Source organism: Saccopteryx leptura, chromosome 2 (genome assembly GCF_036850995.1).
Source record: "Saccopteryx leptura isolate mSacLep1 chromosome 2, mSacLep1_pri_phased_curated, whole genome shotgun sequence".
NCBI classification, from domain to species: domain Eukaryota; kingdom Metazoa; phylum Chordata; class Mammalia; order Chiroptera; family Emballonuridae; genus Saccopteryx; species Saccopteryx leptura.
Genome location: NC_089504.1, coordinates 181,003,375 through 181,023,831, shown reverse-complemented (window position 1 = coordinate 181,023,831; position 20,457 = coordinate 181,003,375). Strand labels below are relative to the sequence as shown.

The 20,457-nt window shown below is 40.0% G+C and overlaps 1 protein-coding gene across 22 annotated transcripts in view; it reads left to right on the top strand.

Moving 5' to 3' along the window:
- The first annotated feature begins 95 nt into the window (after positions 1-95).
- WNK1 (WNK lysine deficient protein kinase 1) overlaps positions 96-20,457 on the top strand; it is a 184,055-nt gene continuing 163,693 nt past the window's right edge. For 8 of the 22 annotated variants that reach the window (XM_066369502.1, XM_066369505.1, XM_066369503.1 and 5 more), the window contains exon 1: positions 97-1,864. In XM_066369502.1, the coding sequence (XP_066225599.1) occupies positions 1,115-1,864 (750 nt within the window). In that variant the 5' untranslated portion in view covers positions 97-1,114. Of the gene's footprint in view, positions 1,865-20,457 lie in introns of all 22 variants that reach the window. The other 14 variants (XM_066369512.1, XM_066369511.1, XM_066369522.1 and 11 more) reach the window with 3 other exon arrangements.

The window sequence follows — 20,457 nt, the reverse complement described above, 5'->3', positions numbered from 1 at the left end:
AAGTCCCAGGAGTCTCGGTACTGGCACGCTTGCGCGAGAGCCCTGAGAGTGAGGTGGGGGTGGGAGTGGGGGTGGGGCTGCCCCGGGAGGTGGGGGGCGGGATCCGAGCGGGCTGTGTGGAGCCTCCAGACTCCCGCCGCCATTTAGTGCGGCGAGTTTCTTCGGCGGAGGCAGCTCTTCACACTCGACCAGTCTGCACCCCCGTCTTTGGTGACAGAAGGCGCCTGTTGGGGTGACTACTCTTTTCTTTCCCTGTCCCCCTTCACTCAGTCCTCTCGGTCTCTTCTGCTCTCGGCCCAGAGAAGCAGCGGAGCTCGTGCCCCGCAGTGAGCGGCCCTCCCCTCCCCACCGTTCCCTCCCTCCGTCAGCCCCCGGCACCGGCCCGGGAGGAGACGGAGTTTGCCAGGCCCGGGGCGGGCGGGGAGGCCTCGGGGAAGGGGGGGCCCGCTCCTCAGGCACCGAGGCTTCGAGCCTCCACACCGGGGCGATGGACTTGTGAGTCTTGTTCCTCTCGCTGGGGGCGCGTTGGAGAGGCGGCGACCGGCCGACTGACTGTCCGGAGCCCCCGGCCGGGCCCTCCCTCGCCTTCCTCGGCCCCTCCCCTCTGGCTCTGGAGCTGCGGCAGCTCGGGAGTCGGTGCTGGTCCCTGCCTCGCGTTCCCGCCGCCCTCCGGGCCTAGGCAGCCCGGCCCGCGGCGGCGGCGGCGGGGGAGGAGGCGAGGAGCCGTAGCCACCGCCGCATCCGCCTCGACTCAGTGCCGACTCCTTGCTCTGCCCTTATGACTGCGGCGCCGTTTCTTCTCCAGCCTCCCCGGCCACCGCTTGCCGCAGGATGGATGCGGATCGCGAGGCGCTAACCCCGGTGGCTCAGCTCTCCGATAGTCCGCCGTCGAGCACGCCTCGTGAGCCGCAGCAGCCGGGCCCCGCGTCCCGCCTCGCCTCCGGGGTGACTTGTCAGTGCTGAGCGAGGAGCCGTCCGCTTTGACCCGCACCCTCTGGGAGCGGCAGCCGTCGCACCGGGACCTGCCGCCCTTCGAGGCGCCTCGGGCTCGGCCCCTCCGCCCTCTCTTCATTCACAAGTTCGAGCCGGCTCGCCGCGCTCCAGCTGACCGACCATGTCTGGCGGCGCCGCGGAGAAGCAGAGCGGCGCTGCGAGCTCCCTGAACCTCTCGCCTCCGGCGCCTTCCCCCAAGAATGGCTCCAGCTCCGACTCCTCTGTGGGGGAGAAGCTGGGCACGGGGGCCGACGCCGGGGCCGGCCGAACTGAGGAGTACCGGCGTCGCCGCCACACCATGGACAAGGACAGCCGGGGGGCAGCCGCGACCACCACCACCGAGCACCGCTTCTTCCGTCGCAGCGTCATTTGCGACTCCAACGCCACTGCGCTGGAATTGCCCGGGCTCGCGTTTTCTGCTTCTCAGCCCAGCGTCGCCGCCGTGCTTCCGCCGAGTCTTCCGCCAGAGCCCCAGCGCGAGGAGACCGTCACCGCCACCGCTGCTGCCCAGGTGGCCCTGCAGCCTCCCGCCGCCGCCGCTGCCCCCAGGGGGCCGACCGCCGCGGGCCCTGCGGCCACGACTGCCCCCAGCAGTATCAGCAGAGACCGCCAAGTGTCCCAGCCCGAGCAGGTGGGGAGCAAAGAGGAGCCTCCGTCCTCCAGAAGCGGTAGCGGGGGCGCCAAGGAACCGCAGGAGGAACGGAGCCAGCAACAGGATGATATCGAGGAGCTGGAGACCAAGGCCGTGGGAATGTCCAATGATGGCCGCTTTCTCAAGTTTGACATCGAAATTGGTCGAGGCTCCTTTAAGACGGTCTACAAAGGACTGGACACTGAAACCACAGTGGAGGTCGCCTGGTGTGAACTGCAGGTACAACCCCGCCTACGTCTTTATTTTACAGTGGTTTGGATCCCAAATGTGGCTCAGTCAAGCCAGTTTATCGAGTTCACCCTTTGTTTTTGATTCTCTGACTGTTCTCTCTGAGTGGGGGGAGGCCATACTTTGGAAAGAGATTAAAATTACATCTGCTGCTAAGGAAGGAGTAGTAAAAATCGTCGATACTAACGCATTGCCTATTTGTTATTATAATATCTGGCCGGGAGCTTAGAATTAGTGGAGAAGGTTTTGAGTTAGGAAAGTACAGCCTCAATTCGTACATTTCAGCCCCATCAGAGGCTCTGTAGTGATGAGCTGCTGGTGTGTTACCTGCGTGCTTCCTTCCATCCCTGAGATCAAGCTGTTCCTCTTAAATAAGAGCGAGCTTGTTCATGAATGACCTTCTTTTGGCTGTATCTTGGTGGTTGCACAGGCATTTAATGATTACTACTACAAAAAAGACTTTCTTCTCTGACTAGGTGCCTTGAGACTAATAAGATGCAGTAAGTATTTGATATTGTACCACCTAGTGATGCTCAAGCCCCTTGAAATCTAGCAGTGATCTGACATTGTTAATTAAAACTGGTGTGTCTTCAGCCACACTAGTAAGTAATATGAGTACATATTACTTTACAGTGAGTACATATTACTGTACAGTGAGTAATATGAGTCCATGCAAAATTGCATGCTTTAAGAGTTGTAATGTCATTATTGTTTTAATTTTGTTATAAAAGGTTTTTAAGCCAAACTTTCCCAAGAGTCCATAGGAGTCACAGTGCTTCGTTTTTAACCTCTCGGGGAGGTTTTCATGGTGTAAATAATGATGTGTCATTTTGGTTGACAAGTACACTCTAGTTTTAAATAGTTGGGTTTGGACTTCTTGTTGCTTGACTGCGAGGAAGTGAGCACAGGTTAATGGAAGAGGAAGAGTTACACTGGATGGGATGAAAAAGCCCCCTACATTATACATGAAGAATGCCATTATCCATATTCTTATTGCTAAGAAAATGGACCAAGCTGAAATAGGATATGAAAGTAACTGAATGATCTGTGAATTTTGTTTTATCCATGTTAATAATAAATTCTTTGAATATCACCTTCCAGATGGCCAAGGGAAATGTGAAGGGAAATTCAATATGTGTAAGGAAGTAAACTTAAAAACTGACAAGTTCTTTAGAACATAATTTTTTAGGTTTTACAGTTAATGATAACAGAACTTATGAGTCACTGTGTAATAACTACTCGATTTTACAGTAGTTTAGAGATGGAAAGGTGGGAGAACTTTTAAAAAAATTAAACTATACTTTTATTCCCATTGGTCAGTCTTACTCAAAAACTTAGGTCTGATTTCTTTTGGTTTACAGGCAAAATTTTGGTTTACAGGCAGACACCTATTTCTTTTTTGTACCCAAGGTGCCTGTTGCTACTGATCCTGGATTTTATTCTTCTGTTACAGTTTTATCTTTGAATATGTGTTTTTAAACAATTTTTTTCATTAATTGGTTACCTTATTCTCTTAAGATGGATCCAAGTAAATGTTGAGCACATTATAGATTTTGGTGGTTTCAATTATTTAACTTTGAAGACTTCTCTATGTGTAGGTTTTTCTTAGTCATCTGGAATTTTCTGATAGTTTATTAGTTTAGAACTAATGGTGAAGTGGAATAAGTCTTAATTTGTGTAATGTCACAGTAAGAAGTTTGAGCATCTCAGTTTTTCTTAGAACTCATGACTTTTTGGATTTTTGTTTTCTGTCTAGGCATGGACATGATCAAACTAAAGAATATCAGGATTTGGCTACAGAACCTCTAGCTCATTGAGTGGTACCCTGGTTTAGAAACTTTCAAATGTCATTTGACCTTGTTTTTATAATTTATCATTCTGGTTTTTTTTTAAATGTAATTATCCTGGCCCCAGGGTCCTATCAAGCAGTAGGTGGGCAGTGTTTTTTGTTTGTTTTTTTTGGATTTTGGGGGTTTTTTGGACCAGGATCTTTGCCTGTTAACCTATTCAGTAGGTTAGTGTGTGAGTTTTTGGTTTTGGATCCAAATGAAAGGACAAGCAAAGGGGTTTCTAAAGTATTGGGAAGAAGGAAAATCTCTTTTTGCTGGATATGTATTTCTAATATACATATTTTTTCTGTAGGGAGACAGGAGAAATACTGTGTTCAGTTGTTGAATTAAATACTGAGGGTATTAAAACAGAAAGAAATCTTAGGTTATTTTGCCTATTTATTTGATAAATAAAAAACCTGAATATATCTCAGAAAAATAACCTGCTTAGGTTGGTAAAGAACACAAATAAAACTGGTTAGGACCTAATAATTTGGGAAACGTTAGAGCATTTTGTAGTTTAGTAGCTAATTAGTAAATCTCAAATGAAGCAATTCTGTTTTGGTGTGGAAGTCATCATATTTCTGAATTCCGATGTGGGTATTGATTCTGTCACTTCAAATGGAGAAAGGCTTTTTAGGATGGAGAATGAGTAAGTATGGTCTGTAAATCAAACTTGTTTCCATCAAGCTTATTTTTAGAGTTAACAGTATGCATAGCTGTCTTAAAACAAATATCAATAGGTAATGCTTTGATACCACAGAATCTTAAGTGATAACAGATCTTTTAAGATACAAATTTCTTTACCTGGTTTTATTAGGCAAATGATGTGCCTTGGTAAGAAAATTTTATGCTAGACTTTGCAGTTTACATTGCTATTTTAGGAAGGGATTTGTTTTTAAGAAACAGTATAGATAATTTTAGGATAGATAATGGTCCTAATCAGTAGGTCCTTACCCACTTCAAGCAACTTCCTTCCCAAGTTGCTTCTAAATATAGAATACACTTGATAAATTCACTTTATGTATTGATAAGATTGTCTCCAGATCCACCTGAAAGGGGAGACCAAATCATAAATTTTTTTTTTTTTTTTACAGGGACAGAGAGAGAGTCAGAGAGAGGGATAGATAGGGACAGACAGACCGGAATGGAGAGAGATGAGAAGCATCAATCATCAGGTTTTCCGTTGAGACACCTTAGTTCATTGATTGCTTTCTTGTATGTGCCTTGACCGGGGATCTTCAGCAGACCGAGTAACTCCTTGCTGGAGCCAGCGACCTTGGGTCCAAGCTGGTGAGCTTTTTGCTCAAGCCAGATGAGCCCGTACTCAAGCTGGAGACCTCAGGGTCTCGAATCTGGGTCCTTCCGCATCCCAGTCCGACGCTCTGTCCATTGCGCCACCGCCTGGTCAGGCTTAGGGGTTTTTTGTTGTTTTTTTTTCAAATCATAAATTTTTTTAAGCTCCAGTAAATATACTTAGTGTTTGCTTTAGTCTGGCTTTTAGTAAGTTAAGGATATTATCTTGAGTATATAATATTAATTTTTTTAATTTTTATTTATTGATTTTAGTGAGAGAAAAAGGGAAAGAGAGAGAAAGACAGGAACATCAATCTGTTCCTGTATGTGCCCTGACCAGGGATCGAACCCACAACCTCTGCTTCAGGATGATGCTCTAACGGTTAGAGTCTAATCAACTGAGCTATCTGGCCAGGGCTGATATTAATATTTTATAAAAAGTTTAGCAGTTCTTCAGATATAAGATGTGATTGTATGATTAAGAAACTATAACTTATTTTTTTGCTGCAGTTCTTAAAATAACTGACAAGTGAATCTATTTGCATATTGAGGGTTGTTTTTACCTTTACTTTTTAAATTTGTGCCATATTCCTTACTTTTGAGGGTGAGAAGTTGCCATCCCAGGAACTAGATTTCAGGGAATAGTCTTTTGGAGTTCTTGTTTGTTGGTTGGTTAGTTGGTTTTTTAAATAATTTTTATTTGTTGATTTTAGCGAGAGAGGAGAAACGTGGGAAGAGGGAGAGAGAGAGACAGAGACAGAGACAGGAACATCAATCTCTTCCTGTATGTGCCCAGATCAGGGATCTAAATGGCAACCTTTGCACTTCGGAACCATGCTCTAACCAACTGAGCTCTCTGGCCGGTGCTGTTGGTTTGTTTTTAATTCTCACAGTCTTTGTTGAGTACTGTATGGGCAAAATTGAGATAACTCAAGGGTAGCTTCTATACATATTAAAGAATGATTGATGACTTATTTGCAATAATCTGTTGTCCTTTCTAAGCAGAGTAGGAATTGAGAATTACATTTAGGTTGATTTTTAGTGATATAATTTTAAGGGTTTATTAATATGCTTTCCTTTTATTTACCTTTTTTTTTTACTTTTAGTATCACAGTTTCTAGTGTAAGAACTTGGAAAAAAGGTGGTTTGTTTTGTTTCTTGGTAAAATAAATTGGAAATTTGTTGTTGCCTGGTAACAGTTTGTTTCTTGACATTCAGATTTTAGTGCAAGATTCTGGTGATTTGAAAATCATACCAGTTAAACACTAGCAAAACATTCAACTAAAACTGGGTCCTTATTTGAGAAATCATCCTACCCTGTTATTTGGGTTTTCTGGTAGGTTTAAGTTTTTTAGATAAAGCTGTAAAGGCAGTGGGAGTAGTTAAGCTCAAATTACAATTTCTGAGCATGTTAACAATAATTCCAATTACTAGGTTTTGCTGTACCAGTTCTTTATGTACTTTTAGCATCTTGCATTTTATTTGGGTTTTTCTTTTTTAAACATAGGACCAATCTAGTCTGCAAGAATAGATAAGACTTAGCATGATGTGAATTTATATTTGAAGAGGGCAAAATTTTTCTGCAGTATAACATAGAAATTAAGAACTAAACTGCCTGGTTCAGCTAATGATTGTGTCATTGTGGGCAAGTTCTGTGCTAGTTTAACTGTAAATAGGATGTAGTAAGTACCTATTTTGTAGAGTTGTGATAGTTAAATGAACACACACACACATATATATAAAACATTTAGGACAGGGTTTGGCACATAAATATTAACTATGATGGCACAGTATCTCTTAGGATGCCTTTTTGAGTTATCTATGAAGATTTTTGTTTGTTTACATTCATGCTTGAAAAATCATGTAGCAAAACTCGTACTGTTGCTATCATTCTTATAGAAGGAAGTTTGGAGTTGAACATAATGTCATCAGTGCTTTCAAATTATTTAACTTGACCTGTTTTCTGCCTAACTATAATTTCAGAATCTGTCACTTTCCCAGATGCCAGCCTTTCTGAATTACTGGTTCCTAGAATTTGTTAAAAATTTTCACCTTTTGGGATCATTCTTATATTCTTCAAATTGATTTGAAGTCATTTGCCATTTTTGTGTACTCTACTAGTTTTTGAGCTCTTTGAAGATATATGTAGGTGTTCAGTATTCATACTATAATAAATATTAATTTTTTTCTGTTACCAAGATAGAAATAGTTATAAATCTCAGGGTTATTTCAACCATATTCCTTCCCTTTCTTTGGTGCACAGCAGATTCTCTAATCTTGTATTGGGAGAGTTCAATGAGGTATAATACAGTACTGTGTACTGGAAAGGAGCACCAAGGAAGAAAACTTGGGTTCTAGGTTATCCCATTACCCAACCCTGAGTGAGGAACTTAATCTGTAATTGCTGAGTTATTAGTAATATGTCTTACCAATTTAACAGTATTTTTGAGGATCATTGAAAATCCTATATGAACATACTTTTGAAAATGGTCAAGTGTTACATACAATAGAGGAAAAGAATGATGGTGCTTTAAAATAATCCATTTTGAAGGCTGTAACTTATCACGTTACAAACTGAATACTGAAAATATCTTAATTAAAGTTGGGTTTGAGGAGATTTCTGCTTTGTCAACAGGAATTTTATCAAATCTTTTTTTTCCTTCTTTTTCATGTGAGAGGAGGGGAAATAGACTCCTGTATGTGCCCCAACCAGGATCCACTCGGCAGCCCTTGTCTGGGGCCAATGCTCTGCCCATCTGGGGCCATGCTTGCAACTGAACTATTTTTAGCACCTGAGGTAGAAATTCCAGGAGCCATCCTTAGCACCTGGGCAGATGTGCCAAACCAATTGAGCCATGGCTGCAGGAGGGAGGAAGGGGGGGGGGGGGAGAGAGAGAAGTGAGAAGTGGTAGGGGTGAAGCAGATGGTTGCTTCTCATGTGTGCCCTGACTGAGGATTGAACTTTAGATGTCTGCACATGGGGCCATCTCTCTATCCACTGAGCCAACTGGCCAGGGCCTGATTTTTAAACAGTTTGTTCTATCATTTCTGGCATGTGTGCAACATTTGCATATCACTATGAGTAGAGCATCTTTCTGAAATGACCATCCTTGTTTGTCACTCAAGAAAACAGATTTCTTATAATTCCATTACAAGAAAAGGTTCTGAATTTATTTTTTAATGTTTATTTTATTGATTTTAGAGAAAGGGAGGGATAGAGACCGGAACATAAATCTGTTCCTGTATGTGTCCTGATGGTGAATTGAACGGCAACCTCTGAGCTTTGGGACAGCTATCTGGCCAGGCCTAGGTTCTGAATTATTAATACTGTTTCTAGAATATGGTCAAAATGAACTTTCCAGGACAAGAAGTCTAACTACTGCTTATACTTCAGGTATTGTCTCTTTGCAGTGTTCCTACTGTTAATTAATTAGGAAAGGTATTAATAATTACTAATACCTAATAAACACTTTTTTCAGCATATTATTTGTAATTCTTATAACAATGTAAGGCATATATTTTCTCAGTTTCATATTTGAGGAATCTAACTCAGGCTTAAAAACTTGTTTAAGATCACATGACAGGCCCTGGCCGGTTGGTTCAGCGGTAGAGCGTCGCCCAGCATGTGGAAGTCCTGGGTTCAGTTACTGGTCAGGGCACACAGGAGAAACGCCCATCTGCTTCTCCACCTTTTCCCCTTCTCCATTCTCTATCTCTCTTCCACTCCCACAGCCAAGGCTCCACTGGAGCAAAGTTGGCCCGGGCACTGGGGATGGCTCCACGGCCTCTGCGAGGCGCTCTAATGGCTCTGGCCTCAACAGAGCAATGTCCCAGATGGACAGAACATCGCCCCCTAGTGGGCATGCTGGGTGGATCCCGGTCAGGTGCATGCGGAAGTCTGTCTGGCTGCCTTCCTGGCTTCTAACTTTGGAAAAAGAAAAAAAAGATAAAAAGATCACATGGCATATCTGAGTACCTGTTCTTTCCACTGCAGAAGATTTTAGTTAAACCAGGAAGAAGAGTTTGAATTCTAAGTCCTTTTGCTTTTGTAGCAATTATAATTTGTCATCAAGCATTTTATACCTTTTATACTTGGACTTCATGAAATAATGTCTGCACTTAAATGGCCTTTTAAGCCAGTGTACATATGTAGGGTCTATAGGAAGAGAGATAGCAGGGTTGTTTTGTTTTTTTATTTAAATCTTGGTATATTTAGAGTTTTTTTAGATGCTATTTACATTGCTTATCATAGAGAATGTTCTGTTTAGACTTAAGTACTTGCCTGACCGGGCGGTGGCGCAGTGGATAGAGCGTCAGACTGGGATGCGGAAAACCCAGGTTCGAGACCCCGAGGTCACCAGCTTGAGTGAAGGCTCATCTGGTTTGAGCAAAAAGCTCACCAGCTTGAGCCCAAGCTCGCTGGCTCAAGCAAGGGGTTACTCGGTCTGCTGAAGGCCCGTGGTCAAGGCACATATGAGAGAGCAATCAATGAACAATTACGGTGTTGCAACATGCAACGAAAAACTAATGATTGATGCTTCTTATCTCTCCGTTCCTGTCTGTCTGTCCTTGTCTATCCCTCTCTTGGTAAAAAAAATTTATAAATAAAATAAAATAAGCCTCACCTGTGGTGGCACAGTGGATAAAGTGTCGACCTGGAAATGATGAGGTCGCCGGTTCAAAACCCTGGGCTTGCCTGGTCAAGACACATATGGGAGTTGATGCTTCCAGCTCCTCCCCCTTCTCTCTTTCTCTCTCTCCTCTCTCTCCCTCTCTGTCTCTCTCTCTCTCCTCTCTAAAAATGAATAAATAAAATAAAATAAAATGAATAAAAAAATAATAGACTTAAGTACTTAAGGAGAAAGAATATTTTATTTTAGCTGTCTATTATATATCAAATTTCCATCTAATAGAGAAACTGAATGACTATAAGTGTAAGGAGGAGTTTTGTCCTGGACTTTAGGTGACATCTAATGTATAAAAATTAATTGGGTTTCTAAATTCCTAAAATTGTTACGTACCAATGCTGTCTTTTTATTCCCCGGGAAAGCAGAATTAAGGATATTAGAGTACCCGTGAATAAATTGATAGGTTGTTACTGTATAATTTCCACAGGATTTAGTTTTAATTACTTTGGAGATTGGGGTTATAGTTTGTTAGCTTAGTTCTTGATACTGACAGTAATAATTGACTTTTTTCCCTTGATTTTTAAAAATCTTGTTACATCATTTTTCCTTCTCTTTACTCTTTACTTTGACATATATATATATATATATATATATGTAAATACTATTGAGAAGGATTTTGCTGTCTTGTATGTATGAGCTCCAAATAGAAATCTCATTTAAATTTCATAATTATGTTTTGAAATCCTCCGAAATGTCTAATTTAATTCAGGATTTTTATGGAAATAAGATATTACCTGAACTCCAGTAAGATTTCCAGATAAATGAAGTTTTCTTCTGGAAATCGCAAGACTTGGTATTAACAATTTGGTAAAACTGAAAATGTATCCACTGATATTTTTTGCTTCTGTACCCAATGGCAAAGACTAATACTAATTAAACATCCTGGATGTTCTTTAGACTAAAATGGTTCTTTGAAGTCAGACAGTTCTATACCCTGTTAAGCACAAGGGGTAATCCATACTTAGGCACACAAAATTTCACCTCAAAATGTGGGAAGTTTTTCAAAATATTCCCTTAGTAGTTAGATAGTTTCAGTATAGGGGCTTATCACTGGAGTTGGAACTTTAAGTGTATTTCTATCCCTGCAACCAGGGAGCGGAAGAGGAGCTGGAGATGGATTGAGTCAACCACTGATTTCTAGAGATTTATTCAGTTCTGCCTATGTGGTGAAATCTCCATAGATTACCCTAAACCAGAGGTTTTCATCTGCCGGTCCACTAGAAATTTCGTGTTGGTGAGCGAAGGAGTTTAGGTGATCTACTCTTTCATGGACCATCATAAAATTTCTGATGGACTGGCATCATAAACCCACGGTTGAAAACCACTGCCCTAAACAATGGAGCTCAGAGAGCTTCTGGGTTATTAACACATCAAAGTGCTGAGAGGCAATGCACCTGAGAGGGCATGGAAGCTCTGTGGCCCTCCTCACATACTTTGCCCTATGCATCTTTTCCATTTTGCTGTTCCTGAGTTCTGTGGGTCAGTCTACAGTCTACAAATTATCAAACCTAAGGGGGGAGGGTTATGAGAACCCCTGATTTACAGCCTATCAATTAGAGGTATAGGTGTCAACGCCACTGGCACATAGAAGTCGGGTCAGTTTTGGGATGAGTCTCTAAGCTGTGGGGTTTTTGCTAACTCCAAGGTAGTGAGTGGCAGAAATGAATTAAATTACAGAACACCCAGCTGGTGTGCAGAGAATTGAAAACACTGTTGAAAAACAAAATTTGTGAAAAATTTGTTGTCAAAACTGTTGATAGTAGAAACAGTTTAGAATAGCCAATTCTAAGCTTCTACAGTGTGTCCGTAAAGTCATGGTGCACTTTTGACCGGTCACAGAAAAGCAACAAAAGACGATAGAAGTGTGAGATCTGCACCAAATAAAAGGAAAACACCCCCAGTTTCTGTAGGATGATGTGGCAGCATGTGCACATGCGCAGATGATGATGTAACACCGTGTATACAGCGGAGCAGCCCACGGCCATGCCAGTCGAGATGTGGACAGTACAGAGGAAAGTTCAGTGTGTTCTGTGGCTCGCTAAATTAGAATCTGTGACCAAAGTGCAACGTGAATATCGGCACGTTTATAACGAAGCGCCACCACATAGGAATAACATTACTCAGTGGGATAAGCAGTTGAAGGAAACCGGCAGTTTGGTGGAAAAAACCCGTTCTGGTAGCCAGTCAGGGACGAGTCTGTAGAGTCTATACGGGATAGTACCTAAGGAGTCCTAAAAAATCTGTGTGTGAGCCCACATCGAATTGCACTGAATAGGTATGAAACTAGAAGTTTTCCTTTTAGATTTCACATTTCTATCGTCTTTTGTTGCTTTCCTGTGACCGGTCAAAAGTGCACCATGACTTTACGGACACACTGTATTTACAGGCAGTCCAAGAGTTACTAACGAGATAGGTTCTGTAGGTTTGTTCTTAAGTTGAATCTGTATGTAAGTTGGAACAGGTACATTTACCTATTAAATGCAGCTTAGACAGATGTTTGTCTTAACATAGTATTTATTTTTACCTTTTTATGCATATAAATACTTAAACCTTTTCAAATACAACCTTAAATAGCCTGGCCGTGGTGGCACAGTGGATAGGGCACCAGCCTGGAACACTGAGGTTGCTGGTTCGAAACCCAGGGCTTGTCTGGTCAAAGCACTTATGACAACCAATGAACAGCTAGAGTGAAGCAACTACTTCTGTCCCCTGCCCCCCTTTTATGATCAATAAATAAAATCTTTTAAAAATAATAAGAAAAATGCAATCTTAAACAATCTTGGATGATGCAGAAAATGATGGACATGTTAGAATGAGACTAGTGTTAGGGTTTGATTCTGCTGCTGGAGTCAGTTTCTAGAAGCTATCATCTGCTGTTCTAGTTCCTTAAGGTCTTCATTGGTTAGGACTCAGTGGTAGTCAACCTGGTCTCTACCACCCACTAGTGGGCGTTCCAGCTTTCATGTTGGCCAGTAGCAGAGCAACCAAAGTATAAATAAAAAGATAGATTTAACTATAGTAAGTTGTTTTATAAAGATTTATTTGCCAAACTTAGCAAAAATCCGACATAAAGTACTTGGTAAGTAATTATTATTATATGCTTTAACTTGCTGTAACTCTGCTTTATACATTTTATAAAGTAAAGTTACTTCCCTACTTTATAAATCACCATTACTGTGGAACCGGTGGGCAGTTAGAAAATTTTACTACTAACAGATACAAAAGTGGGCGGTAGGTATAAAAAGGTTGACTACCCCTGGCTTAGGTCTTTGTCATTGGAGTTAAGTAACTCTATGATAACATTTTCACTGATGCCCAACTGCAGTTGATTACCAATAGCCCTTATGGCAGGGGTCAGGAATCTTTTTGGCTGAGAGAGCCATGAACGCCACATATTTTAAAAGTAATTCCGTGAGAGCCATACAGCAACCCATGTACATTAAGCATTATCCAATAAAAATTTGGTGTTGTTCCGGAGGACAGCTGTGATTGGCTCCAGCCACCCGCAACCATGAACATGAGTGGTAGGAAATAAATGGATTGTAATACATGAGAAAGTTTTATATTTTTAATATTATTATTTTTTATTAAAAATTTGCGAGCCAGATGCAGGCATCAAAAGAGCCACATCTGGCTCACGAACCATAGGTTCCCGACCCCTGCCTTAATGCGCTCCATTCTTAAGTAAGGAGTTGTATGTAAGTCAGATGTTTGTGACTAAGGGACTTACTGTACTGTCTTTTTTTTTTTCTTTTTCTTTCTGCTGCTGCTTTTGGGGATATGATGCAGCTTTTTAGCTTTGGGGAAAAGAGATGATATAAACTGCCCTGGATTTACTTTGTCATTATAGGGAAATATTGGGGCAACCCAGCAGATTTTTTTCCTTTCCACCCACATTTGAAATAATTTTTTATAAATACAGATAACTTTTATGAGTCTTAATGTCATATTCAATATATATTTTCTAAAGTTTTCCAGATGAAAATTTAGCATTCATATTGAGATATGCTATATGTAAAATACATACTGGATTTTTAAGAGTTAGTGTAAAAGTTAAAATATTCTATTTAAGAAACTAGTTACATGTTGAAAAGATAATGTTTGGGTAAATAAGTATATTATTAATTTCATCTGTTTCTTTTTTTAATGTTGACTACTTGAAAATTTTAAATCCCTTGTATAGCTCACATATTTCTGATGGCCACCTCTGACCTAGATTATTTTGTTAAAATGCTGTATGTAATAAAAGAGCTGATGCTGCAATAAATTAAATTTACTACTTTAAAAAATATCTTAGCAACTTTCTTTTTGTGGTTTCTTACATTAGCACTCTTTACAAACTATTAATTGTTTTGCTGTTGCTGAACACAGAAATAATGAGTTTTTAAAGTATTTTTCTTTTTGGTGCTTTTAATACTTATTATGAAAATTGGCATTTAGTCCTTTAAAATTTTATCTTGTTATTTGCCAGCATGTCTGTATTAGAAATGGTATTTCTCTGTCTCTCTCTCTCTCATTTTTCCTTGTTTAATTGAGAGGAAGGGAGATAGACTCCTTGCATGTGGCTCACCTGAAATTCACCCAGCAACCCCTGTCTGGGGTGGATGCTTGAATCATCCAAGCTATCCTCAGTGCCTCTGGCCGGCACTAGAACCAATCGAGCCATTGGCTGTGAGAGGGGAAGAGAAGCAGATGATCGCTTCTCATGTGTGTCCTGACCAGGGGATCAAACCCTAGAGATCTACATGGCCAACATTCATCCACTGAGCCAACTGGCCAGGGCCAGAAATTGTGTTTCTTATGGTCCTTTTTTTTCCGTACTCTAATTGTTGCCAACAGAGTATCTTGAGATATTTTGTAAATATTTGTGGCTGTTTTATATTTCAGATAAACTGCTAATGCATGTTTGGATGTATACTGAAAGGATGAAAAGACTAGTGAGAATACAGCTTAACTGCTTCAATAAAGTTTGTAAAATATTTGAGATGCCAAGATAATGCTTTTCAAACTTTAAATGGTAATTTAATGACCATGGAACCCTGCTTTACTTTCATAGAAGGGCCTTTTGATAGTTACTGTTTAGTGCAGGGGTAGTCACCTTTTTATACCTACCGCCCACTTTTATATCTCTGTTAGTAGTAAAATTTTCTAACTGCCCACGAGTTCCACAGTAATGGTGATTTATAAAAGTAGGGAAGTAACTTTACTTTATAAAATTTATAAAGCAGAGTTACAGCAAGTTAAAGCATATAATAATTACTTACCAAGTACTTTGTTGGATTTTCGCTAAGTTTGGCAGAATAAATCTTTATAAAACAATTTACTATAGTTAAATCTATCTTTTTATTTATACTTTGGTTGCTCTGCTACTGGCCAACATGAAAGCTGGAACGCCCACTAGTGGGCGGTAGGGGACAGGTTGACTACCACTGGTTTAGAGCTTATACATGCTAGTTTGATTTTGACTAGGTTTCCTCACTTATAAACTTCATTTATGTTCACCTTAGTTTTTTTTTTTATTCTTTTTTTTATTATGTTCACCTTAGTTTTTGTGACCATCATTAAATCACACTAAAAAAACTTCTAAGAAAAAACTTTTAATAAAAATTAGGAAATTAGAGGGAAAAAAAGGAAAGAAAAATAACCTACAGCCAATCCCTTCATCCATAGATAAGCATTGTTACCATTTGTAACAGTCTCTAATTTATGCCCCTTTGATTTTTGTTTTTATAGTTGTGATCATAGTCTGGTGGTACAGTTTGTCCTTTTTGTTGCCTAGTAAATGTATTTCCTATTTAAAAATTTGAAACAAATATTGTTTATATATTGTAATCATAATAAGAGTGTGTGTTTACATAGTTGTGATGAGGTTGTGTAGTGACATAATTTGCTTGCTTTACCTCGGGGAAAAAAATTCTTATGTTAAATTTTTTAATTTTAGTTAGAAAACTAGTATGTTATTTGTGTGTTACAAATTTGTGTGTGTGTGTGTGACAGAGAGGGACAGACAGACAGGAAGGGAGAGAGATGAGAAGCATTAATTCTTCATTCCAGCACCTTAGTTGTTCATTGATTGCTTTCTCATATGTACCTTGAATGGGGGTGGAGGCTGTAGCAAAGCGAGTGACCCCTTGCTCAAGCCAGCGACCTTGAGCTTCAAGCCAGCGACCTTTGGTCTCAAGCCAGCAACCATGGAGCATGTCCATGATCCCGTGCTCAAGCCAGTGACCTCAGGGTCCTCTGCTTCCCAGTCCGATATTCTGTCTACTGTGCCACTGCCTGGTCAGGCACAAATTGTTTTTGGTACTGTGTTCCTACTGCACATGCAGTGTGACTATCAGTTACTAACCTTCTGAACTTAAGTTAGGGTGTACAACAACACTTGAATTCCTATTTGAATATGTATTGGTTTTTTTTTTTAATTATCTAGAATGTTTGGCTCACAAATGCCAGCATTAGTGACAACTAAGTTCTCGAAACTGATTATTAATGCATTGGATCACTCTGAACAGAAGCTTAAAAGTCATGGGTGATACATTGCAAAGTTAATTATTTCTTTGATTTTCAGTTTTTGTTTAGAGAGTTATAGAAAGTTTATTCACTGCTTACTGCTTTTGGGAATGGTCAGAATATTTTAAATCAATACTTTGCTTTTAAAACATGTTAGTATGATTGAAAGTTTGTAAAAATCAGGTTTTAGGGGCTTTAATAACAGTACATTGGAACTTACTGGAGGAAGTTTTAGTTTTGTGTATTGACTAAACTTCAGGCAAAAAATTTAGCCTTACTCAAGTATGATTTTTCTACTTCCTATCCATACAAGATAACTTAAATCTGCTTTCTTTTTTTTTTTTTTTTTTTTTTTTGTATTTTTTTGTATTTTTCTGAAGCTGGAAACGGGGAGAGACAGTTAGACAGACTCCCACATGCGCCTGACCAGGATCCACCCGGCATGCCCACCAGTGGGCGATGCTCTGCCCCTCTGGGGCGTCGCTCTGTTGCGACCAGAACCACTCTATCGCCTGGGGCAGAGGCCAAGGAGCCATCCCCAGCGCCCGGGCCATCTTTGCTCCAATGGAGCCTTGGCTGCGGGAGGGGAAGAGAGAGACAGAGAGGAAGGAGAGGGGGAGGGGTGGAGAAGCAGATGGGCGCTTCTCCTGTGTGCCCTGGCCGGGAATCGAACCCGGGACTTCTGCACGCTAGGCCGACGCTCTACCACTGAGCCAACCGGCCAGGGCCAAATCTGCTTTCTTTATTTAAATTTTCATTTAAGTTTACTTTAGAGCAGCGGTTCTCAACCCGTGGGTTGCGACCCCCGCTGGGGTCACAACCCACGGGTTGAGAACCGCTGCTTTAGAGCATACCAAAGATATTTTGAAAATATAGAAAATTCTTAATGCATTTAGAGGGAAGTACTTAATTGGGTTTTTTTATTATTATTATTATAGAGGTAATATATATTCAGGTAACAGAAGAATAGGGAAAAGTAGAAATCAAAGTCATCCCACTAAAGTTCCATTACTAAACAACAATGCTTATATATCATTTTTTGGAATATTTTCTTTCTGTTTCTCCATCTCCCTCAAAATTGATTTTATACTTATTCTATAAATATTTATTAAACTACTATGTGCGAGGTAGTTGGAGAATAGAGAAAAAGCCCTGCCCTCATGAAACTTAGGTTTAGCTAGGATCATAGATTTGTGTGTGTGTACAATGTTATATGATGATGCTTTTATAATTCATCGTAACATAAGAATTAGTATAGATAGTTTTAACAGTTGTATGGTAGTTCCTTATGCAGAAATGCCATAATTTATGCCGTGTCATTAAATATTAAATTATTCTATTATACAATAGTCATGAGTCTTATTGTATATGGTTGTAACTGTGAAATATCATATTCCTGTTTTACTGAAATTTAAATTTTTTTTTAAAGATTTTATTTATTGACTTTACAGAGAGAGGAGAGAGGGATGGAAGGTAAGAAGTATCAATGCATGGTTGCTTCATTTTAGTTGTTCATTGATTGTTGTATGTGCCTTGAACAGGTAGCCCGGGGTTTTGAACCTGTGGCCTCAGCAATTCCATGTCGAAACTCTATCCACTGTGCCACCGCAGGCCAGGCCCTGTTTTACTGAAATTGAATGTTATATGTCCTCCCCTAATTTAGGTGGTCATTATTTCCCTACACAAATCCCCACCCCCTCCTCCCAATCCTTATATAGCTTCATACAGTCCACAATATTATCAGGAAAAGAGCTTTTCAAGTCTTCAACCTACACTGCTTGTCATTAACATGCTCATTTATGTAAGCTGGGAAAGTTCTCTTGAAGGCTGTTACAGAGCATCTTTTGCAGGATTTTCTTTAAATCTCTCAGCAACATTGTTTTCATCAACCTCCCCATCCCTACCTTGCAACTCCCAGTGGGGTTGAGGGTATTGATCTTGCCCTGGGCAAATCTTCTAATCCCTATCTTTCCCCCAGAGTTTCTGTCTCCTAAAACTTCCTTTATTCCTTTCATTCCTTCCTCTCTGGGGTATAGTCCAGCTGAGCTCTTCTCTTTGGGTCTGGGCTTTTTTTAAGAGAAGTTTGCTGAGGGAATTGTCTTCTAATTGCTGGTTCTAAAATATCACAAAAGACCCTAAGGCTAGGAACCACAAAGGCTTGGGAAAGGGATTTATTGTCTTGCGAACAAATCTTAGTTAATACCTCAGATTTCATGGTTTAGAGCTGTTTTCTTAGGATTAAATTTTAGAAATGAATTTACTGATTCTAAGAGTATGGACATATAAGTACTTCTTATATATTGTCATAATGTTTTCAAAAAGAGCTATGTTTATGTATATTTTCAGTAACCCAAATGAAAGTTCTTATTTCACTGCCCCATTTATCAATATTATCTTAAAGATTTCTCACTGGTTTATATTTTATTTCTTTAGAACTTTTCTCCATATGCTTGATAATGAATTGTATATTTTCTCTTGTCTTTTGATGTGTTGTTTACTTTCAGTTGATTTTCTGTCCTAATCAAAATTCTTCACATCAAAATTAATGGTCCTTTGTTATATTTTTGGCATATCTTTTTCAATGCTCAGAATTTAGTGTTAACAGTACAATAAATATATTTTTTTCTTTATAAGACTTCATCTTTTAAAAAAATGATAGCAGTATGGTTTATTAAGCTGTGCCTTAGTAGAAGCACTAGGCTTGCTCAATGGTGCTCTTGATATATAAAGCCTGGACATTGTGCCAGTTCATTTTTAGCACTGACACCAGGAAATTGACAGCTTAAGTGAATGTTGTACACAGGTTCATTATCTGTCATCTTCATATGGTCAACAGCCACTGCCAGACACAGCACCTTCTTCATCTGGAACGTGGAGGTGGATTTCACTTCATTGGCTTTGGCCACCATGTTCTCATTGTGGGTCAGCAAGAAAAGGAACTTGGTAGACTTACTCAGGCTCGGGTCTAGAATTAATGGGATCTATTTGATTAGAGACTCTGAAGCCAAAATGGTAATTAGGGTTTGAGATTATGAATCACTTAATAAAATAATATAGGGCAGGACATTTCATTTTTTAAAGAGGTTATCATAGCTAAGCTATGGAAAAAATGAAAGATACTAAGAAAAAAAAGGTTTATATATTTTTTGAACAATGGATGAAGTCTGATTTCCACTCCTATCACTCTCAGTTCAGGAGGACTGCATTCTCCTCTGTTAAAACTGTCACTGACTGTATTTCTCTTAACAGCGGTGATCATATGTTACTCTTTCTCAAGAGTTGAATAATACTTCAAATTGTTTTCATTATATTTTAGAATAAGTGAGTAGACTTTTGAGAGCTCATATGTATTTGGCATGTGAATGGTACTTGCTTTCAAATTTAGAATTTCTGGCTGGGAAAATAATCAGGGTTATGTTGTTAATATAATTTATAGATATATTAATAACATACAGTGATTTATAAATTCACTTAGTCTTCTAAGAGAAAATTTTATATGCAGTCTTGTGAATTGACTGAATTATATAATAAAACTACTGGATTTTTAAATGTCTGTTATTATATACTGCAGGTTTGAGAAATAAAGAATAACTAAGATATTTTCTCTTTGGGTGTGAAGAACTCAGTCAGCCTCTATTTCCTCTTGTCTGCATTTGTTTGAAATTCCTATATACTTAACTGATTTGACTAGTCATCATCAGTCTGAGAAGTCAGGAGAAATAACTTTATATCTGTCATTTCCAATGTTTAGTAATTTTAAAATATGGAAATTTGTTGGTAATCTTAATAGAATTGTTTAAGGGTAAACAATTAGTTGTTTTTTTTTATGGAGACAAAGAGTCAGAGACAGGGACAGACAGACAGGAAGGGAGATAGATGAGAAGCATCAAATATTTGTTGCAGCACCTCAGTTGTTCATTGATTGCTTTCTCATATGTGCCTTGATGAGGGGGAGGGCTCCGGCAGAGCAAGTGATCCCTTGCTCAAGCCAGGGACTTTTGGGCTCAAGCCAGTGACCATGGGGTCATGTCTATGATCCCATGCTCAAGCCAGCTACCCCGCGCTCAAGCTGGCGACCTCAGTGTTTCGAACCTGGGTCCTCCGCATGCCAGTCCAAGGCTCTATCCACTGTGCCATTGCCTGGCCAGGCACAATTCAAGTTCTTTACAGAAAAAATTTGAGGTACCTTTTTTGTTTTTTTTTTGCAAGTAATATTATGGATACCAGGAGAGGATATAGAAATAAATCTTTGCTTTATTTA